General features: G+C 45.1%; 1 protein-coding gene across 2 annotated transcripts in view; it reads left to right on the plus strand.

Annotated features, from left to right (window-relative positions):
- The first annotated feature begins 6,034 nt into the window (after positions 1 to 6,034).
- The window catches only part of PDGFC (platelet derived growth factor C), a 241,276-nt gene continuing 226,509 nt past the window's right edge, over positions 6,035 to 20,801 (plus strand). For both annotated transcript variants that reach the window (XM_040251479.1, XM_040251480.1), the window contains exon 1: positions 6,035 to 6,386. In XM_040251479.1, coding sequence (XP_040107413.1) covers positions 6,116 to 6,386 — 271 coding nt within the window. In that variant the 5' untranslated portion in view covers positions 6,035 to 6,115. The remainder of the gene's footprint in view (positions 6,387 to 20,801) is intronic.

Below are 20,801 nucleotides of genomic sequence, written 5' to 3' on the forward strand. Positions count from 1 at the left end.
CAAAAGCTTCCCATAGGAATGCTCTTGTCCAAAACCCAGGGACTCTATTGTCACATGAAAAGCACAAGAGTCTAAGGGAAGCCTTGGGGACAAAGGTGATCTGTACTGGTCACCCATAGCATCACCCTGGGCAAATTCTCCATTAATTCTCCATTTCTCTGCAGTAACATGGGGAAATTCTGGCTTTCCGTGAAGGGCTGGTGGGAAGATGAAATGAGAAAATATATTTTAAGGTTATCTAATAGTTCCTGGAACATGATCAATGCTTCACAGGGTAAATTTGAACCTGAATGATTCTCCTCTTGTGTTTATTTACCTTGGGTTGACTTTTATTTAACTATCAGTCCTTTTGAGTTGTCTGTAGGAGGAAAACACGTGTTGTACCCTCCTAATTTTATGGAAGACCAGTAAAAGAGCATCCGGACAATGAACAAGCAGTGAAGGTGGTCCAGGGAGATGCGAAAAGCATCAAAGCCAACTGGGCTGATAAAAATAAAAATTGGAAAATAAAGCAATGCCTTAAAATGTCACACACTGCTTTAGAACAGAAGGAAGCAGACACTTTTCTGACTATGACTATAAAGACGACAGACGGCTAACAGTCATAATCATCATAGAAAAAGGTTACGGAAATTCCTTGAACTATCTTGAACTTCAAAAACAATTGAGGTGACTTTAATGTTAGATGAGTTAAGCTCTATTTTCCTTCCTTCTAATCAACAGTACTTTTTTAAACGTTCATGAAGTCGGGTACTGATGCTCTGGGCCTCTTTTACAAAGGCTGGCAGCCAAGGAAAGACTGCATTTGAAACAATGATCGCAAAGTGAGAGGGTCCTTCTCTCATGACCTTGGAAAGAAGGGGGTCACTGTCTGAGGAAGGGAGATCTGTAGCCACGTCTTGACCCCTTTACTATGATTTGTCACCATGTGGACAGAAGCCTTCCTATCCTACACATGACTTCAGGCAAGAGAAAAGTGACATTTATTGACTCGGGGATATGACCAAGCACAGTGTTTGATTGCTGGTCTCATTTTTAGGGAATTTCCCCCAGATTTAAGGATTTGTTAGAGATGCCACCGATGGAGCTCTACAGGATAGTAGGAGGTTGGACATTCATTTTTGGCTAATGACAATAGAATTTCCTTATAATTTACAACTTGTTTGTGTACTATAGTTATATTTCTTTACCTTCAGACCAATCCTTGGCCTCTTTTGATGTTGTTCCCATGATATCAAACAAATATTAAATATTAAAATATGACTCCCACATGTATTTTATTGTTTCCTTGAATGCAATACAATTCCTGATACTGGCATTAGTCAGTGATTTCCACACTCTTTTTTTCTTCTCTCATTTTGGTTATCAGTACATTTTTTCTTTCCCAACCAAGATCACACAGATAAAACAGAACTTTTGTGCTTGACTGCACAAATTCAGGGAGAAGCCTCTGCTCATCATCTCTTGCCAGCCTCCAAGGCACCTCTGAGTTGAGGCCAGGAAACTTGTCCTAGTTCCATATCATCACAGAAACACTGTTAAGTTTGAAAAGAACTGCCATCATTATCTGTTGCATTCTAAAGAATTCTAAAGCAATTAGAGGATGGAGTTAAGAATCCAATGTGCCTCTGTGTCTCCTAGGGGGAGGTGAGCAGGGGATGAATTGAGAGAGCAGCACTGACGTATATGCATTACCATGTGTAAAACAGACAGCAGGTGGGAACTCGCCTTATAGCACAGGGAGCTCAGCTCGGTGCTCTGTGATAACCTAGGGGGTGGGATCAGGGGGCTGGGAAGGGGACCTTAGAAGGAGGGGTTGTGCATGTACATACGGCATACACACTTTGCTGTACAGCAGAAACTAACACAACATTGTAAAACAATTATACTATAATACAAAAAAAGAATTCAGTGCAATTTTTTCCCGTAAAGAAAGAAGTCTAGATTAAGGTTGTGCTATTGCTAGCAGTAAGGCCAGACTAGGTCCCTGGTCTCTCATCTCCCAGGGAAATGACCTTTGGCTGTGGTGGTCCTAAGGTGATCAGGGCTCCTGTCTCTTTGGGGCTGTGTCTGGCTTCATTCTCCCTTGAGTTCTGAGTAGACCAGCACTTCTGAGATCTTGTAGAGTCTGCATGCTTCACCATGACTGCCAAAAGGAAAGAGCAGCTTCATTTCAGTGGGAAAGGCCACAGAGCGCCACCCCAAGGCCTGTCCTTGTCACCGGTTTCTCTAGATCACACACCTCCAACTTCCCACCCCCGGACGGACTCTCCACCCTCAAAAAGCAGGATTTAGGATCCTTGGGAGCAGGATCCTAACACAACCCCCTGTCATCTGCTTCAGCAAGCCAACCTTTCTGATAGCATTACTACACTGGTAAAGGGTAACTGATCTGGACCAACAAAATATAAGGAAAAGTGTGTTTTTGTTTTTCCAGGTTGGAAAAGTAGAGTCTAAATGTATCCTGAAATAGCCAGAGAAAGCATGGTCATATGTTTCTCTGGGTGGGGTAGTTGGAGAAACTGGAGAGAGGAAAGGATGATTCTAAGATTACTTCATTTCTTTTGTTTCCCCGCTAGAACAGTCTTTATTCCTGCTGTGATCTGTGGGCATTTACTTTGCTTACTAATGATACCCTCAGCTCCCAGCCTCATTTAAATCTATATAGAAGTGTTGCCAGTTAGTCATTTTGGAAAGTAGTGGATACTTAGGTAGATCATAGGGCTCTGAACTTCAGAAACTCATGTTCAAATCACCTGCCACTAAAATACTGAAAAGTTCTAGGAAAAGTCTTAATATCGTTCTGCACCTGTGTGTGTTACGATTAATTCTGAAGAAGAGAGAGGAAGAAAATTTGCAATATTTTATTTTCTGAGCAAAAACTCATCCCCATAGTTTCTGCTCTCCTGAATGTTAAATGCCTGGTTGAATGGATAGTTGACTTTAAATGTTATTTCACTTCAAAAAGAATTTAGTAGTGACATCCACCCTCCCTCCTCAAATTATCACTGCTCATAACCCAGTACCTTCTGGCATGTTCCTCACCAGGAATTTGTAGGTAGCACTCTCTGCATTCAGCTGGAGTGGGCACGTCTGCTGAATATTTAAGAAAACATGAAAACCACAAAGAATGTTCCCAATTATTTTCTCCTGGTTGGTGGAACAGATGCCTTTCCTCAAGGAAAATGCTTTAGGCCCAAACAAAGCCACATTCATTCAGAATCTATTGTTTAGTAATTGTGCAGACTTTGGATTATATAAAATCTTTCAATGCAAAGATCCCACTTTCCTAGGAAGGGTTTGTAAGCAGAATAGAGTAGGAAGACAGGCGGAGGATACAGTGTGAAAATAAACTTGCCAAGGGCAAGAGCAGTTCAGAAGACAGCAATTTAAGGACACCGGAAGGAACCCACGCAAGGCAGATGTGGACATGGTCAGGTTTGGGGTCCTGCAGGAGCACCTGGCTGGCTTTACTGATAAGGCCAGTCTTAAAGCAATCTATAGAATATGGATGAGGTGAAACCCAGAGCTGGAGTATTATTCCTGATCATCTTTAACTTTTCAAATGCATCCTCCATACTGAAATTCTAGGGCAAATTTAAGTGACTCCAATAAAGAAACCTGCCAGTCAGGCAAGAGTATTTATTTATGACCCCCTTGGGCCAGGCACTCTTCTGGCCGATAGGAAATGATACAAAATAAAGGACATACTCACCCTTATGATCTCATGAAAGCAAATGGATTGAATTTGCGGGCACACACACACACACACACACATACACACACTCTATGTGGGTGGTCATCAAACTCAACTATACAGACATAACAGCTTCATTTATTAATAGAAAAATCCTGATTAGAAAATTAAATGTACCAAATTAGAAAAATTGGGGAGTAATTAATTTTATTACAAATAGATTAAAGTGTGTTCATAAAACATGTCTTTTATATAATGAGTCTCATTAAGCCTTTAAAACTGAGAACACTCCCTCACCCTCCCACAAATCTACAGAAAACTCTTGGAACCTATTATTTATTGTGCAAATATGGATACACACTGGCCTTGAGGAGCTGCTGGAGTGAATACAATGACAAGGCCTGTGTCCTGCTCAACTGTAACTTCTTCAAAGACTGGGCTTTCCTTACTGGCCTTGACATCCTGCACTCTGGATACAGCAGTGGTGAAGGAGTAAGAATGAAAGGATGGTCTAGGTGAGTAAAGGTTCAAAGAGGAGATGAACTTAGGAGAATTTTAAGAAGGAAAGAAAGAAGAGGATTAGGATGTTAAGTGGGTCAAGTGGGTTGGTCTCAGTGGGCTTTCAAGCTTAGGAAGAGGACCTGACATTTTCAGCCTGACTGAGGAAGGGTCTGCCCCGTTTGGTCCAGGGGACGTCTGAGCATCCCTGGATCTTTGTCAGGGCAGCTCTCCCCAGTCCTCATGGAGGGCCTAACAGGGCAAGAAAGCAAAGTTACTTAAAAAAGAAACATTGAAACTCCACGGGATTCCAGCTTACGGCTTCCTTGGTGGCTCAGGCTCAGCGGTAAATGCAGGAGACACAGGTTCAGTCCCTAAGTTGGGAAGATCCCCTGGAGAAGGAAATGGCAACCCACTCCAGTATTCTTACCGGGGAATTCCATGGACAGACGAACTTGGTGGGCACAATTCATGGGGTCGCAATAGTCAGACATGACTTAACGACTAAATCATCACCACCATCTCTGCTCACATCTTAAGGATCCATCCTTCAGTCTGACTCCAGGTGGAGTATATACCCGAGTACAACCTGTCAGTTTGCATCCGCATGTCGACAAGCGGTTGGAGGGTATTTCTTCTTTGCCTGCCCTGGCCCTTGCCTGATCCTGATTTAAGGCAAGTTTCAGGAGGCCGGAGACTTATGTCTGTTTTCATTTCTGCAGGCTTAGAACAGTGCCTGCCTTCGTAGGCATTCAGTTAACGGAGCGTTCGTTAAATGAATAAACGTAATTATTCTGGCCATTTGTCTTCGTTTGTCTTTACTTTTGCTTTTTCCACCCCCTGCTTCAGAGTTGTTAACAGGAAGGAAAGAAGTCCCTTCGTACCTTCAGCCCACAGTGCCTGGCCAAGGGTCCCGGCCCAGCCCTTTGGGAATGGGGATCCCTCGGGAAGGAACAAGGAGTCCTGGCTCAGGGGCGGGGAAGAGGGAAGAGGCAGGAAGTTCTTCCCACTTCTTCTGGCTCCCGCGGCATCCGCAGCGCCCGGCCCGCCCGTTATTTGGGGCTCGGGGCGTCCGGGAAGGGGAGCTCGGGCCGCTCGGGCGCATCCCCGTCCGGGGCCCTGGGCACCCAGCCCTCCCGCAGCACCCCGTCAGCGCTGGCACCTGCCGGACCGCCCAGCGGCGGCCCCGGCGAGCGGGACCGGGGCCCCCCCGCCGCCGCGAAGGTGGGGAAGGGGAGGGGACAGGCGAGCTCGCGCCGGCCTGCTGCGCGCCCGGGGCCCACTCGCGGCGCCGCCGGAGCGCGGGGGAGGGGACGGCGAGCGCCCCCGGCGCGACCCCAGTCCGACCTCCAGAGCTGCGCCGGGCGAGGGCGCCCGGGCCCGAGAACTCTGCTCGCGGGACCCGCATCCAGGTGCCGGATCCGCGCTGCGCGCCGGGCGAGGAGCGCGTCCCTCGGCCTCCCTGCGCCCGGCCCCGGGCGGCCTCGGCCTGGACCCGGGCCGGCTCGGGACCCCCGGCCCCGGCGCCGCGCCCGCGCCTGGGTCTCCCCTCCCCCTCGGGTGGGGGCGGGGCGGCTGCGGCGCCTGGAGAGCGCATCGATCGGCAGCTTTGTTATTGATCAGAAAGTGCCCGCCGCCGACCCGGCTGCCGGCCGGCCCCGCGCGACCCCCAACCCGTTGCCGGTGCCGTCCCCCGGCTGACAGGTGCTCCCAGCCCCTCGCCAGGGACTCCTCGGCGCGCCCGGCTCCCCGCGTCCCCACCCCCCTTTCCTCCCTCGCCTTCGCCCCCACCCCACCCCCACCGCCTCGGCACAGCGCAGGATTTGTTTAAACCTTGGGAAACTGGTTCAGGTCCAGGTTTTGCTTTGATCCTCGGCACAAGCTGGAGACGCAGAAGAGGGCCCTCGGAGAAAGTCTTGGATGGGAGTATGTGGAAAGTGCCCCGCGAGGCTCGGCGGCCAGAGCAGGCGCGGCGCGTCCCGCCCGGCGCGGCCCTCCCCCGGCGGCGCTGATCCCGGCCCGGAGCCCCGCTCCCCAAGTGCCCGCCGACCGCGCGCCCGCCCGCTCAGCCCAATGCTCCTCTTCGGGCTCCTCCTGCTGACATCCGCCCTAGCCGGCCAGAGACCCGGGACCCGGGCTGAGTCCAACCTGAGCAGCAAACTCCAGCTCGGCAGCAACAAGGAGCAGAACGGTGAGTCCCCCCCCCCCCCCCCCCAACCCCAGCTCCTTCTCCCGCTCGCTTCCCGCGCCGCATTGTGCACCCGGGCGGGATGTACCCCGGCCCGCGCTGGGACGGACGCCTCCGCGCGTGTTCGCAGGCACCGGCTTTCGGAGGTTCAGCGGAGTTTGCAACTTCGGGAGCGGCCGCCGGGGCTCCAGCCCGGCGGCATGAGTGTCTCTGCGGGCGCACCCGGAGAGGGGACGTTCGGGGAGCCCTGGGGAACGTCGGTGCCAGCGTGCCTTGCAAGAACTCTTGTTGCCAGAGTTCTAAGTTCAAGAACTGCCTCTTTCTGAAGCCAACACGAATGAGTCTTGGCGTGTTTGACTTTACTTAGAGTTTTTTGGATTGGGGAGGGGTTGTCCCAGGACGTGTATCAACCTCATTAATTGAAGCGCTCTAAGTGGAAAGACATCAATTAATCAATAAATAGATAGTAAAGCGGTCAAGAGGCCGTGTGGATGTCTTTGGGAGGTATTTAAAAAATGAATTTCTCTTGCGCCCTTTTTTTTTTTTTAATATGCCTTTGTACTCTAGCCCTTACCTTTCTGGTGGTGTGTTTTTATATGCGATGGTGAGTGGCTGCTATTTTGTGTGTGCTGGAAACGACTTAATCCTGCATAGGAAATGAGAATTACTTTCAGCTTTCAAGTGTACCTGAAATGTTTAGAAAACTCTCAGATGCAAGTTCCCTTGGGCTGGGATTGCACAGGGCTGGAGAAAGGCTCCTTTCATGAAGCCAGGGCTGCTTCAGGGTGTGTAATTTGCTTAGCCTCTGAACTCCATATGATTTACATCATTCAGTTTCTAAACTCTTTTGCTCTTGATCTACCATTATGAAGTCATTTTTGAGACTACTTTGTAAATAGAAATTTTATACTGCACATGAAACCACAATGTTAATGCAGGCTGTCTAAAATTAGAATATTAAACACCCTGTTTACAAGCAGTGGCTCTAAGTTTTATTTGAAAAGAAATGTACATGTTTTTACTGCTTTGTGTGCCATCTTATTTAGAATGCAAGAATGCTGTCTCTTCATTAACCAGGCGACATGAACATAAGCAGCATACTTAGGAGATTGGAATGGTGTATGCTGTGTTTTTAAGTCTGAGCACCATTTTCTCTATGTTTTGGGGGCGTTTCCAAGCTTTAGTTTTGTACTGAAACTCTCCAAAGTGTTCACCTTTAAGAAAGCACAGAAAGTTCTAAAGTACAGAAGGAGAGAACATAAGGATTCCTGGGACCTTTGTAGCCATTATGTGTATTTATTGTACCGGCAGCAAGACAAGCTATCACATTCATCAGCTAGACTTAATGTGGCTGCTTCTTACAACTTGTTGATGTGATGGCACATGGCACCTGCAGGCTGCTTGAGCTGCTGATCAAAAGGCAGCCTAGGGATCCATCTCTAATCACGGGGACTGCAGAGAACTGGGGAGAGGGGTGATCAAAGAAGTCACAGCACCAGCTGTACCCTGGCAGGAAACGGATCAGACCAACCTTTGTTCTTTCTCATGTAAAATAAATGTCAAGCTCAAAATATTGCCTCTTACTGGACAGACTTTCTCAAAATGAGTATGCATGCTATTCCTGGCTTCTGGCTTCTGTTTTTTGTTTTTCCTGCCCCAGGTCACTTCTGCTGCTCTCACATATCAGGCCTGGCCTGACATCTCTTATGTTCCTGAGTCCCTTTAGGACCTGTACCCGTCATTGTCCTTTCCTTGTCATTTCGTCGTGTGGTCCATGTGCCACCATCCCTTCTAACCAGACTGCAGAACTTTCACAGGATCTTAGGCCACTTGCTGGAGTAGGTGCACACCCCCCTGAGGGATGGGTTCATGAAGTCAGGCCACACACATTCTGTTGCCATCAGAGACTGGGCCATTTCTCTTCCTAAGATGCATGACGCTAAAAATAGCTTGGTTGTTTCCTAATCCGTGGGCAGAGGACTGGGCTATGTTTAGCCCTATGAGGGTTGGCCTCCGGAAATAAGAGGAGGTGGAGGCACCACTCACCTTGCGGTGTTTAGTCTGAGAAGCGAGGCGATCAACGCTAGGGGGCGGTATAGAGCTATTTTCCCCGCACAGGCAAGTTCCAGGAGGGGAGGGTAACAGGTAAGTTGCTGATTAAGATTCCCGGGGAATGTGAACAGTTTGTGTGACTTTCAAATTTTCTACCCCGTCAAGTGGGCATTTTTTGCCCTCCTGTTGAATTTTGATTGATTCTTGCTCGCCCTGTTGCTCTTCTCAATTTAAGTAAGTGTCTAATCCTGAAAGTACAGACCTACCTGAGGATGCCACCTAAAAAATGCCATTGGCCCAGTTTGTAACGGATCTTTTTCTGAAAGAGCTTCTAAGTGCGAAATGTGAAATGTCCAAATTGACCTATCATGACCATAGGAGTTCATTTTGACTTTCATGGACCCCTTCTCCACCATGGGACTGTTTTTTCTGGAGTATTCCAAAGTCTCCTGGGGATCCATCACATCCCCAGGCCTGCTCAGTTTCAGATCAGCTGGGTGTCCTGAGATGTGTTATAAATGGAGATTGACTGCTGTAGCCAGTGTGGGTACTTGGATTTACACTGGGGCAAGGGAGGTGTTTCAAAGTTATCCTTGGGAGATCAGTGTCATTTACCCAGTTAATTAAGTACTTGGATGTTTACTTAAAACTATGTTGCAATTCTTGCCACTTTACTGTAAAGATAATTGTATCCTCCAGTATCACCTGTTACCTCTGTGTCTTTTGTTTCTGCCCATGCCAGGTGGCTTGTGAAATCTTAGTTCCCCTCCGAATATGGATTGAACCCCCCGAGTGCAATCGCCCAGTACTAACCACTAGACTACCAGGGAAGTCCTGCCTTTGTGTTTTCATCCTTCACACGACTCCTAGCAATGAAGTCTCACATATCCACCAACGATTTCCACCCAGATTTCACTTAAAGAGGGAGATAAAAAACCAGAACTCTGAGGCAGGCAGGGTTTCTTGCCTGTACACTCATGCTCATGGAAGAATTACTGTGATCTGTGTGTGCTCATTTTAGAAGAGGATGCCTCCCATGAGATGAATAAGTTCCAAGATACTGTAGCAGAAGGAACCATATATATCACAAACAAAACAAAACTCAGCTTATTTGTTTATCCCCTGTGTGTAGCCCCAGTTGGGCTTCCCAGGTGGCTCAGTGGTAAAGAATCCACCTGCCAGGGCAGGAGGTGAAGGAAACTGGGGTTCGATCCCTGGGTCAGGAAGATCCCCTGGAGGAGGAAATGGTAACCCACTCCAGTATTCTTGCCTGGGCAATACCATGGACAGAGGAAAGGAGCCTGGCTGGTTATGTCCTGTCACAAAGGTCAGACAGGACTGAGTGACTGAGCACACACATGTAGCCTCAATAGACGCCAATCCCAAGTGTCTGGACTAAGGCCTCACCTGCCTTGTGTCACTGGACAGGCGTCTTTAATTACCCATAGCCCTGAAACATGCTTCTGACTTCATCCTCTTCAACTATTGTGAGTGTAGAATTGGAATATGGGGTTGTCCTTATAAACATCACTTTTAAAACACTGAGTAAAGTTGGTCTTTAATCTTATGTAATGTACAGTATAATAAGTCACAGTTATTACAGTTTATACTCCATTTATAGTTATTGTAAAGTGTTGGCTACATTCCTGTCTGGTATAATATACCTTGTAGCTTATTTTATACATAAGAGTGGAACTTTTAATTCCCTATCCTTATAAGCTCCTCCTCCTTCCCTCTCCCAATGCATATCATTTATCATATGTGCACTTTTCCTTGAGGACTTTTGTGGCCTGTGAAGCCATTTACTTTGGGGACAAATGGTCCCCTTGTAATGTGTCACTGAATATGTGTATCTTGTATTTGTGGCTTTTCTGTCATTTTCAGTGCCATCTTTCTCCTCCTCTGGCCAGTATGTCCCTACCCATCACCCCCCACCATTCTCAGGGAGCCGCTTCAAAGCTGTATTTGAAGCAGAACCGGTCATCACAATCCTCAGACTACTGTCCAGGAGTAAAGAACTCTGCCCAAGGACTCAAGGGACTTTCCTGTTAGTCTGTAAATTGTCATGAAAGACCTTTGTGACAATTATTTTTGTTGTTTAGGGTTTTTTTTTTAACTTCCTCCTGGTTCTCTGCTCTCTTTGGGATGGTTGAGGAAGTGGAAGAAGTGAAGTACCGTTATGTAATGATGAATATTGCTTTTCACAAGAGGTGACCAGAAAAACCCCCTCTATTTTATGGTAACTTTACTTATCCTACCAACTCTTAGCTTTTATGCTTAATCTGATATACTTGGTGATTACTTCTAAAAGGTGATTAGAAAGTACAAAGATCTGTGTGAAGCTTCAGGGACTATGTATCATTTGTGAATAGTTTTAAGTAGATGCTAGTGGCCAACCCTAAACTTTCCTCTTTGTTGCATTTTATAGATCCCTGTCTTGGCCATTGGGATCCTAGCTTGGTCTATTCTTATTTCATCCTTCCTAAAATTTATTTCTTACATATATTCTGGGCATTCTCTTTCACTTCATGTTTTTTCAAAATTTTTGGTGCTAAAATTTTGCTGTACCTGTAAATTGCAGACTTTTTGTAGAAATAGAAATCTAGTGATCATGCAATGTGTGTTAAATAGGTCATAACTGAATCAATGCATTTGTAATATCCACCCTCCCCAAAGTCCCCAAGACTGCTAAACATTTCCCCAAGGGTTTCTGTTTTGTTTTTATTTATTTTTAAAATTTTAAGTTTATTTTATATTGGAGTTTATTTTATATTAAGTTTATTTTATATTTTATATTTGTTGATTAACAAAGTTGTGTTAGTTGTAGGTGGATTTCAAAGTGATTCAACTATACATACACTTTTATGCCTTCTTTTTCAAATTCTTTTCCCATTTAGGTTATTTCAGAATATTGAGCAAAGTGGAAGTTTCTGTTTGTAGCAATCAACATGGTAAAAGTCGTAATAAAAGTCCCTTCATTTACTTTGTCTGATTTTAATTTTTCTGATGATTTTAGTTGAAAATGTTATCTGTAGTCAGAATGTCTTTGTATCAACAGTCCCCAGCTTTTTCGGCACCAGGGACTGGTTTCATGGAAGACAGTTTTTCCACAGACCAGGGGTGGGGAGATAGTTTCAGGATGACTCAAGTGTATTACATATATTTGCACTTTATTTCTATTATTAATACATCAGCTCCACCTCAGACCATCAGGCATTTGATCCCAGAGGTTGGGGATCTCTGGTGTATATGATGCTATATCATTTCTGTATAACTCGTTGTTTAAAGGGGTCTCTGTGAATTATCTTTCTCTACTACTGTCTCCACCTGTGATTTTTTTTTCTCACATCTTCCTTTCCTGTCTCCTGACGACATGTCTAATGGTTGATTTTTGGCTAGTAATCCCAGGTACGACCACACCAATTGTGGAAATATTGAAACATCCCCAGAGGGTTGGGAAGGAGCCCAGCTGCTCCTCCAGATCAGATGGAGCATCTTTGTGCCTGGCCCAGCTCTGGACATTGGAGGCAGTGCCCTAGCCCTGCTGGCCTCCTTCCTGATGAATCCCTGTGCCTGCCACTCTGATGGTTAAGCCTTTTGACACTTTCCGCTATGGACAATTTAGTTCATAATGGAGTTAAAACTGCTGTCTCTTCTCCCCACTGCTGGGCATTCAGACCCGATGCACCTGCGGCTTGAAGGACCCAGAGAGAAAAAAGGGTACAGCCTCCTTCAAGCCTTCTTCTTGCAGCTTCTTTGGTTCGAGCCAAGGGTATGTGTGTGGGTGAGATGGGGCAGGGGACGTGGCACAGATGGCATGGGATTGGAGCACTCAGGTGCCTGATGCTGGGGACCCTGCTTCCCCAGGTGACACTGAGCAGCTGCTCCCCGCCGGGCAGCACCTTCCTGGTATCTGCGTTAAAGAGACCGTCTGCTCTCTGAGGCCCTTTTTCTAACTACTTACGTTAACCACCCCTGTTCATCACATCAAGGTGAATCCACTCTTTGGTATTCTGCTTGTTGTTTATTGGTTTATTTGTTGTCTCCGGGCCCTGATCCCCGCCCTGTAGAATGACAGGTCCCTGAGAGCACAGCCCTGTCTGACTTGTTCTCTGTGGATGCTCCAGGGCGGGGAACTGAGGGTGTCATATGGTGAGTATTTGTTGGATGGTTCTGGATGTTTAGTGTCTTGTTCCAGGAGGACTCTGGCATTGCCTGGAACGTGCAGGCCATCTTGGAAGATGGCATTTTGACACTGGAGCTTTCACATTGCTTGACTGTTTTCATAGGAAGAGAAACTTGCTTATTGGCTGGGATGGGAGATGCCAATGAGAGTTTTACTTTGTCATTTTGGTAAATGTCCCATGTTACCAGGAGTGTACCAATTCGGTGGGTAGGCTTCCTAGAAGTGGTGCTAGTGACTGTCTTAGAAGTGCCACTCTGCTAGGCACTCTGCAGGTGGACCACGTGTGGTCAGGCTCCTGCACTGCCCCAGAATGCGGAACTCTGGCTGATACAACTCCAGAACTAGTGTGCTTCCCGCCTTCTGCTTGTGGTGCACAGGTTAGAAATCAGCAGTAAGTCTGGTGTGTGGAGCCTTAGAGCTGGAGGGGTCCCAGGAATCTGTCCCCACTGATGTTTAAAGTGAGGCCTGGACCACCAAGGTGACTTGGTCAAGGTCGCCCTGGAGGGCAGCCAAGTTCAACGGCTCATGTGCTGATCTGTTTTTCTTCCAGGAGAACCAATTAGGCAAATGGAATTCTAGTGTCAAAATTCCAACACTCTGTATAAAAGCATTTTTTTACTGCTTTATGAGGTTTCATGCTTTGGGGGCAGTAAGGGGAGGTGGGACTCCTTTGATCCTGAAACATTGTTTATGGGAACACGAAGGACAACAATCTTAGAATAATCACACTAATTAAATATAATTGGCTAATGTCTATTGTAATAATGATGTTGTGGTGGAAATATGACAGTTTGGCAAATGACTTGAAATAATTCCTTTAGAGTTGTGATGTGTTGAGATCTTATTTTCAGTGGGTCTGTGGATGAACAGTGTTTAGTTGCATATTTTGCCATATTTGTTGAGGATGGTGAAGAGGAAGACTGACATCGGAAAGCCTGGTTTCACGGGGAGCTTTTCTTTTGCTTTTTATTTTTTATTTTGGCAGTTTTGAACATTTTATTTAGCAGGATGTCTCATTGGTAAAAGTACCATCAAAATGAGTGGATGAGCGTGGTTTAGTGAGCTCTAGGGTGCACAGCCTGTTATTCGTATGCCATGGATTTAGTGAATGATTTCAGCCTTTATTTATACTATATTATGGGATTTCCTAGTCAGAGGTTCAGATTGCTCTTAAAGCCAAGAGCATCAAGGAAATTAATTTATACCTGTGGACTTGAATGCTTTCCTAAAACAGGATTCACTTACCTTTATAAAAAACTGTGTTTGCAGAGTTCAACATCTGAGAATAGTTGAGCTGCAGTTATAAAGAGGAGTTACTTTCTTATATTTATATAAGCCACATTACTACGAGTGATGTTTTTGGTAGCATCAGCTCATTTGGTCTTTCACATTATGAGGATACGTTGTAAATGGAGTTTAGCTCCTCTTACCTGCTCTCTGCTTCCACATCAGACCTCTTATGCCACCTTCGAATTGGTGACAGAGCAGCCTCCTTCCTGGACATCCGCCTTGTTGCAAAGCCAAACCATCTTTACCAGACTGGCTTCAGTAATTTTACTTTCTTAGTGTCAGGCTTAATTCCTTTTTACTCTTCAATCTGTGATTTTTTTTTTTGTTGGCATTTCCTCTACTGCATAGTAGTTGAGCCATTTCTCAATTGAGGGGGTGTATTGGGTTGTTGCCAGGTTTGGAGGAACCGAGGCAAAGTGGATGTCTGGCTCTTTGAGGAAACCAGCATCCCCAGCAGTGTGAGGTCCATTGATGATAATAAGTATAAGGATACGGCTCTGCCTTGCTCCTATGTCCACTGCGTTCTGATGAGAAACCAGGAAGCGCTCCTGGAAAGGGCAGCATCTGGAAGCATCCTTTGGGGGCGATTCAGTGGGACGAAAGGGTTCTTAGTAAGCCTCTGGTTTTCTGATGCTTAATAATGACTCCGCAGGAGAGCCTATTAGGAGCTACTGTTGTGTTCAGCAGTTGCAGACAGTATGGAGTTTATATCTCTGTAACCTCCCCTTGTGGTATTAGGAAAAACACGGAGGCTTTACTGGCTAAGTAGCCAAGGTCGCACAGCTGGTAAATGTTTGGACCTGGATCTGACTCCAGGCCAGGACTCAGAGCCACGTGCCTCCCCCTTCATGACTTAATGGTCTAGTGTTTTATTAGAACATTGTTTTTAAACAGCAAATATTTATAAGCGTCTACTCTGTGCTAAGCTCTGCCCTCGGTGCTGGATACACAGAGAAGACAACTCGCTCCTCGTCCTTGCAAAGTTCTGTCCAGGGAGGACTGTGGCTCAGAGTTCATCTCCTGGTCTGTTGGTTCTGGGCTCCTGGTGCTATGGGAATACAGAGGGCTTTACCATACTCTCGCACTCTGCAAAGCTCTGCTGATTGACCAGGTGGTGGATTCGACTTGGGAAAGAAGCACATGGAGAAAAGCCCCCACAGAGGAGCTGACATGTTTTGAAACAGGCTTGAAGATGGAAAAAGAGGAAAGGGTTCTAGGCCGAGGACACCCTGCATCAGAGAGTAGAGACAAGTCTGGGGCCCAGGGAAAGCAGAGTTGGGGGAAGATTCAAGGGCCAGATGCTGTTTGCAGGGAGTGCCTCCTGCAGGGTTGGCTGCTCACAAACAGAATTCCAGAAAAGCTTGTCTTCACTCTGCAAACAGTAGAAGCTGGAGAGGGTATGGAGACAAGGGAACCCTCCGACACTGTTGGTGGGAATGGACATTGGTGTGGTCACTATGGAAAACAGTATGGCAGGTCCTCAAAAAACTAGAAATATAGAGCTGCCATATGATCCAGTAATCCCACTACTGGGTGTACATCCAGAGAAAAGCAATTCAGAATGGTTCAAGTGTCCATAGAAGTACTGTTTACAACAGCCAGGACATGGAAGCAACCTGTGTCCATTCACATGAATGGTCAAAGAAGATGTGGTGCACACACAGATTTAATGGAATATTACTCAGCCACAGAAGAATGAAACAATGTCATTTGTAGAAACATGGATGACTTAGAGATTATCAGACTAGGTCAGAAAGAGGGAGACAAATGTCATATGATATATGTCACTTATCTGTGGAATCTAAAGTAAAAAAAAATACAAATGAACTTATTTACAAAACAGACATAGAGAACAAATTCAGTGTTCAGTTCAGTTCAGTTCAGTCGCTCAGTCGTGTCTAACTCTTTGCGACCCCATGAATCGCAGCACGCCAGGCCTCCCTGTCCATCACCAACTCCCGGAGTTCACTCAGACTCACGTCCATCGAGTCCGTGATGCCATCCAGCCATCTCATCCTGGGTCGTCCCCTTCTCCTCCTGCCCCCAATCCCTCCCAGCATCAGAGTCTTTTCCAATGAGTCAACTCTTCGCATGAGGTGTCCGAAGTACTGGAGCTTCAGCTTTAGTATCATTCCTTCCAAAGAAATCCCAGGGCTGGTCTCCTTCAGAATGGACTGGTTGGATCTCCTTGCAGTCCAAGGGACCCTCAAGAGTCTTCTCCAACACCACAGTTCAAAAGCATCAATTCTTCGGTGCTCAGCGGTCTTCACAGTCCAACTCTCACATCCATACATGACCACAGGAAAAACCATAGCCTTGACTAGACGGACCTTAGTTGGCAAAGTAATGTCTCTGCTTTTGAATATACTATCTAGGTTGGTCATAACCTTTCTTCCAAGGAGTAAGCATCTTTTAAATTCAATGTTACCAAAGGGGAAAGGTGAGAGAAAGATAAAGTAGGAGTTTGGGACTGACATATACACCCCACTATATATAAAATAAATAAGCAACAAAGACCAACTGTATGGCATAGGGAACTATACTCAATATTTTGTAATAAGCTATAAAATAAAAGAATTGGAAAAAGAATATGTATATATTCACATGTACATACCAAATACACACACACACATACATATGTATACATACACACCAAAACCATACATATATACACACATGTACATACCAAATATATACATATATACACATGTATATATACACATGTACACACCAAATACATACATGCATATGTATGTATACACATGTACACACCAAATACATATATACATATGTACATATACACACACGTGCACGTGCTCAGTCTCTTCAGTCGTGGCTGACTCTCTGCGACACTATGGACTGTAGCCCACCAGGCTCCTCCGTCCATGGGATTCTTCAGGCAAGAGTACTGGAGTGGGTTGCCATGCCCTTCTCCAGGGGATCTTCCTGACCCAGGGATCAAACCCAGGTCTCCCTCATTGGAGGCAGACACTTTAACCTCTGAGCCACCAGGGAAGATATATATAGTATCCATATGTATATATTCAGTATGTATATACATACACATACATATACTGAATGACTGTGCTGTACACCTGAAACTAACACAGCATGGTAGGTCAACTGGACTTCAATAAAAAAACAAAAGATTGTCTTCATGTTTAAGATTGGTCAGAAGCTGCCAGTTACTTTATAGGCAGGCAGGCAGCAGAATTCTGCACTGGTGTAAGCAGAGAAGGGCTTATTGGGGTTTTCTTGGGAAGTTCTGAGCCGGTCTGGGGGCAGGCTGCACAGCCTCAGGGACAGTCAAACAAGCCAGTGTCCACACTGCTCTCTGTTGCCTGCTATTTACACGAGTAAACAAAGAGTTAACTTCACACTCCATTCACAAAATGGGTAGCAGGCAGTAGGAGGCGGGGTGCAGGACCAGGATGGGGTAAGGGAGCAGTGTACCTGCAATTAGTGTAATGAAGCTCTTCCTCTGACAGGAGCAAGGAAAACAGCCTTTGCACTTTCAAGGGAAAAGATTTTGAGTTTCCTGGAAAAGTAATTCTTGTGAGGTAATGGAAATGCAGGAGGTTGGACCTGGTTCCTTGGACACAACGCTAGAAATATTTTGAGGTATTTAAGAGTTTGAAATGAATGCACCCGCTTGGTGGATGGGCTGTGTGCATCTCATGTCATTTTTTTGAAGTCAGGCTATTTGCATTCCAGGAAAGCCTTGTTCCTGAGTGGACACTATTTTAAGCTTTTCAGCCTTTACAAGATGGTCTTCGGCTTCTTTGCTCTGAATATGCACAGCTGGCCCTTGCACCTGCCTTGGGAATCAGTGCACAGATCAGAAACCATTAACAACAGAAGCTGGCCTTCCATGGTGCTTATCTCGTGTTGTTTCTGGCAGTTATTTTTGCTGAGTATTTATAAGGACATCTGTCTTTTAAAGAGTGATGTTTTTATCTTTTTTTTTTTTCCCTTGGCTGAAGAATAAATCACAGCTTGTTTCCTTACTGCCACACACATTCATGGTCTGAGGTGATTATAAATGTAAATTGTAAGTCATTAAAGTGTTATAATGTCTTTTTCTGTGGCGGCAGGCGATGTTTAAAATCACTGTATGAAGAAGGATCATTTGCTTAGAATGTGATTAAGATATGGGAACAGATGAGAAGAAAAAAAAAAAAAATCCAGTTCTTTCCTGGAAAATTCTTACTAGGTTTCGAGGAAAGGGGAACTTCAGGGTTCATTTTTGATGTATCTTACTTTAAACTTGAGACATGATGATGGGAGGGTACACATGGTTTAAGAACACAGGAAAACACAGTAACTTCCAGCACTTTCATATTTTTCCTTGGAGATAGATTAGACTTCTTAGAGTGTGACTTGCCATCTGCTTAGCCTCTCAAAGGATGGAGATTGAACTCCATAAAAACAAGAAGCCAAGCTGGCTAGTGCTCATGGAGGGCCAGAGATGGGGTGTCCTGGAGGCAGGTCTCCCCTGCTGGTAATAGATTTCTGTTGTGGGTCATAAAAGGTATTGGGGTGGCTTCCTGTTAAATAAGCAGCAGTGTTTCAATGCATTTGTTTTGTGACTGCCTTTACTTTTATCTGTAAACTAAAGTGCACTCTATCTGGAGATTCCCACAGAAATGAGTTGCCTCTGTGATACAGATGAGCTCTCATAGCAAACTACCGTTTCTAGAGTTTCAGATGCAGTTTCTTGTATAGCACAGATGTATATGATGGCCTCAGCTGTATCTTTATTTTGTGTTAGTCACAAAACCTTTTGTAGAAGCATCGACAATCAAAAATAGCAGGCATTTCCTGGTCAAAATCTGCCCAAGATATTGAGAGATGTTGAGAGAATCTAGATTCCTCATTGATAAAGGTTAACCCTTGAAAAAGTGGTTCATAGTTGAGACTGTTCATAGGCTTGATGTTTACAGGCATGATTAAAAATGAAATATTAAGAATTAAATAATCTGTATTTTTGTTCTTAGTACTTTTTTCTTCATGGTAGAAGATGCATCTTTCCTGTATACTGATCACTTTTAATGGGCACTGGTGGACACCTCTTAAACTATCTGCTCTAGAAAGGTTCCTTTTGAGAATTAACATTTACATCCTCAGAAATCAATTATGGTGTCTGGATCCCAATTTCCTTGCAATCTTCCTTTGCGGTCACTTCCAAATGGCCAACCTACTGTAGCAAAACACTCAGAGGTGCAAATCTTCTGGAAGAAGTGCAAATGCTATACTTTTACTTGGAAAAATGGGAAAGGAGGACTTCTTTAATGTATCTGCTGGGCATTTAAAACTGCACAAAGCACAGGAAATAGTTTGGGAGTGTGGGAGCGTGTGGTGTTTCCAAGTACAAACATTGTTTTGAAAATTTCCCCGGTAGTGGTGAATTATATGAGACCACGTCCAGCTACGGAGAGCTTGTTTAACTGGCTTGTGGTTCTGGGGTTCATTCAAACACTCTTAAACAAAATAAAGAGAGTGGATGTAATGACTTCTTTATGGAAAGGCCGTAAAAAGGTACAGAGCGTGTAAACAAATTGAGTCATTTACTAGATGTTTCAATGATAGATTTGCAGTCCGAATTCAGGGTTGTGTATTATGGTTTACAGGCTCTGACCATATTCTACCTTAAAAATGAAGTTACAAGCTTGTTTTTTGGTTTGTTTATATGTTTGCTTTTCTTTGGTGCATGGAAATCCGTTTTTGCTATTTTATGTGACAGCTTGAAAAAATACTCACAGTTCTGAACATCGACTTGTATGCTGATATCAACTTTGGAAAATGGTGAGAAACTCACGTGTGAAAAGTTGAACTGACCTGATTCTTGGTAGCCCTGGGTTCTATTCAAGAAAAATAGGATGATTGAAATTGAAGTTTTCCTTCTGGGCTCAGGCATGTCCAAACTAATTGTAAAATAATTGTTCTGGCTAACAAGAGCAGGCCCGTAACTACAACTATGTAAAGTAGAAATCCAACAACAGTTATGATTTACAGTTACGGTAACTCTGCCAATGTTGTAATATAACCTCCATTATAACCAACCTACAGTCACATTCATTCCTCTTAGTTGAGGCTGAGGTAAAAGTCCTCTCCCGAGTGGTCTTGCTTTCAAGAGTTGCTGTTGCATTAGGACATTCATTGACCTCCTCTAAGCTTGGTATGAGGGCTGCGCCATCCAGTGAAGGGGAGGAGGGTAGGGTAAGAGTCAGAACACGTGGTTCTGCACACCGGTCCTGGTGACTAGCTGCAGCGGAAGCCAGAAATAAATTTGGAAATTGAAGTGAGGAAAGGAAACTAAATAATTTCTATGTTGATACCATAACATTTATTCATTCTGTAACTTCTCTCCATCAAGGTTGGCTTGCCTGGCCTTAGAGGAAGTGGATTGTGTAAGAAACCTTGGTAAAAATCAATGAGCCTTTCTAAGTTCTGAAAACTAGTGGCATCGCACCATACTGGCAGCTTTCAAGTGTTCCTGCGGGAAGTTTGGCAGCGGAAATAGCTGTTCCAGCTCCACGGGCCTGAAAAACAAGGGACAATGGTGGATATTATAGCTTCTGTGTAATGTGTGACTTGCCATTTCCTTTTTTCCTTCTCTTTTTAATGAATATGGGATACATGGCCATAAGTCTGTGAAAGATCTAGGATCTGCCTTTAAATCAGATTCTTGGTGATCTTGACAGCAGTTCAGAGCCTGTTAACCTCTTTTATGTAGCGCAGCATTCTGATGGTCCTATGTGATCTCAGCACAGAGTGACCTGGGACCTGCCTGAAACCAGGAGAGGTCACTGCCTTCAACAACTTATCTTGCAGAGGGGAGATGAGGCGGGCACTGGCCATGATGCAGAGTAACCCAAGTGTGTGGTGGG

This window comes from Oryx dammah, unplaced genomic scaffold (genome assembly GCF_014754425.2).
Source record: "Oryx dammah isolate SB20612 unplaced genomic scaffold, SCBI_Odam_1.1 HiC_scaffold_12, whole genome shotgun sequence".
NCBI lineage: Eukaryota > Metazoa > Chordata > Mammalia > Artiodactyla > Bovidae > Oryx > Oryx dammah.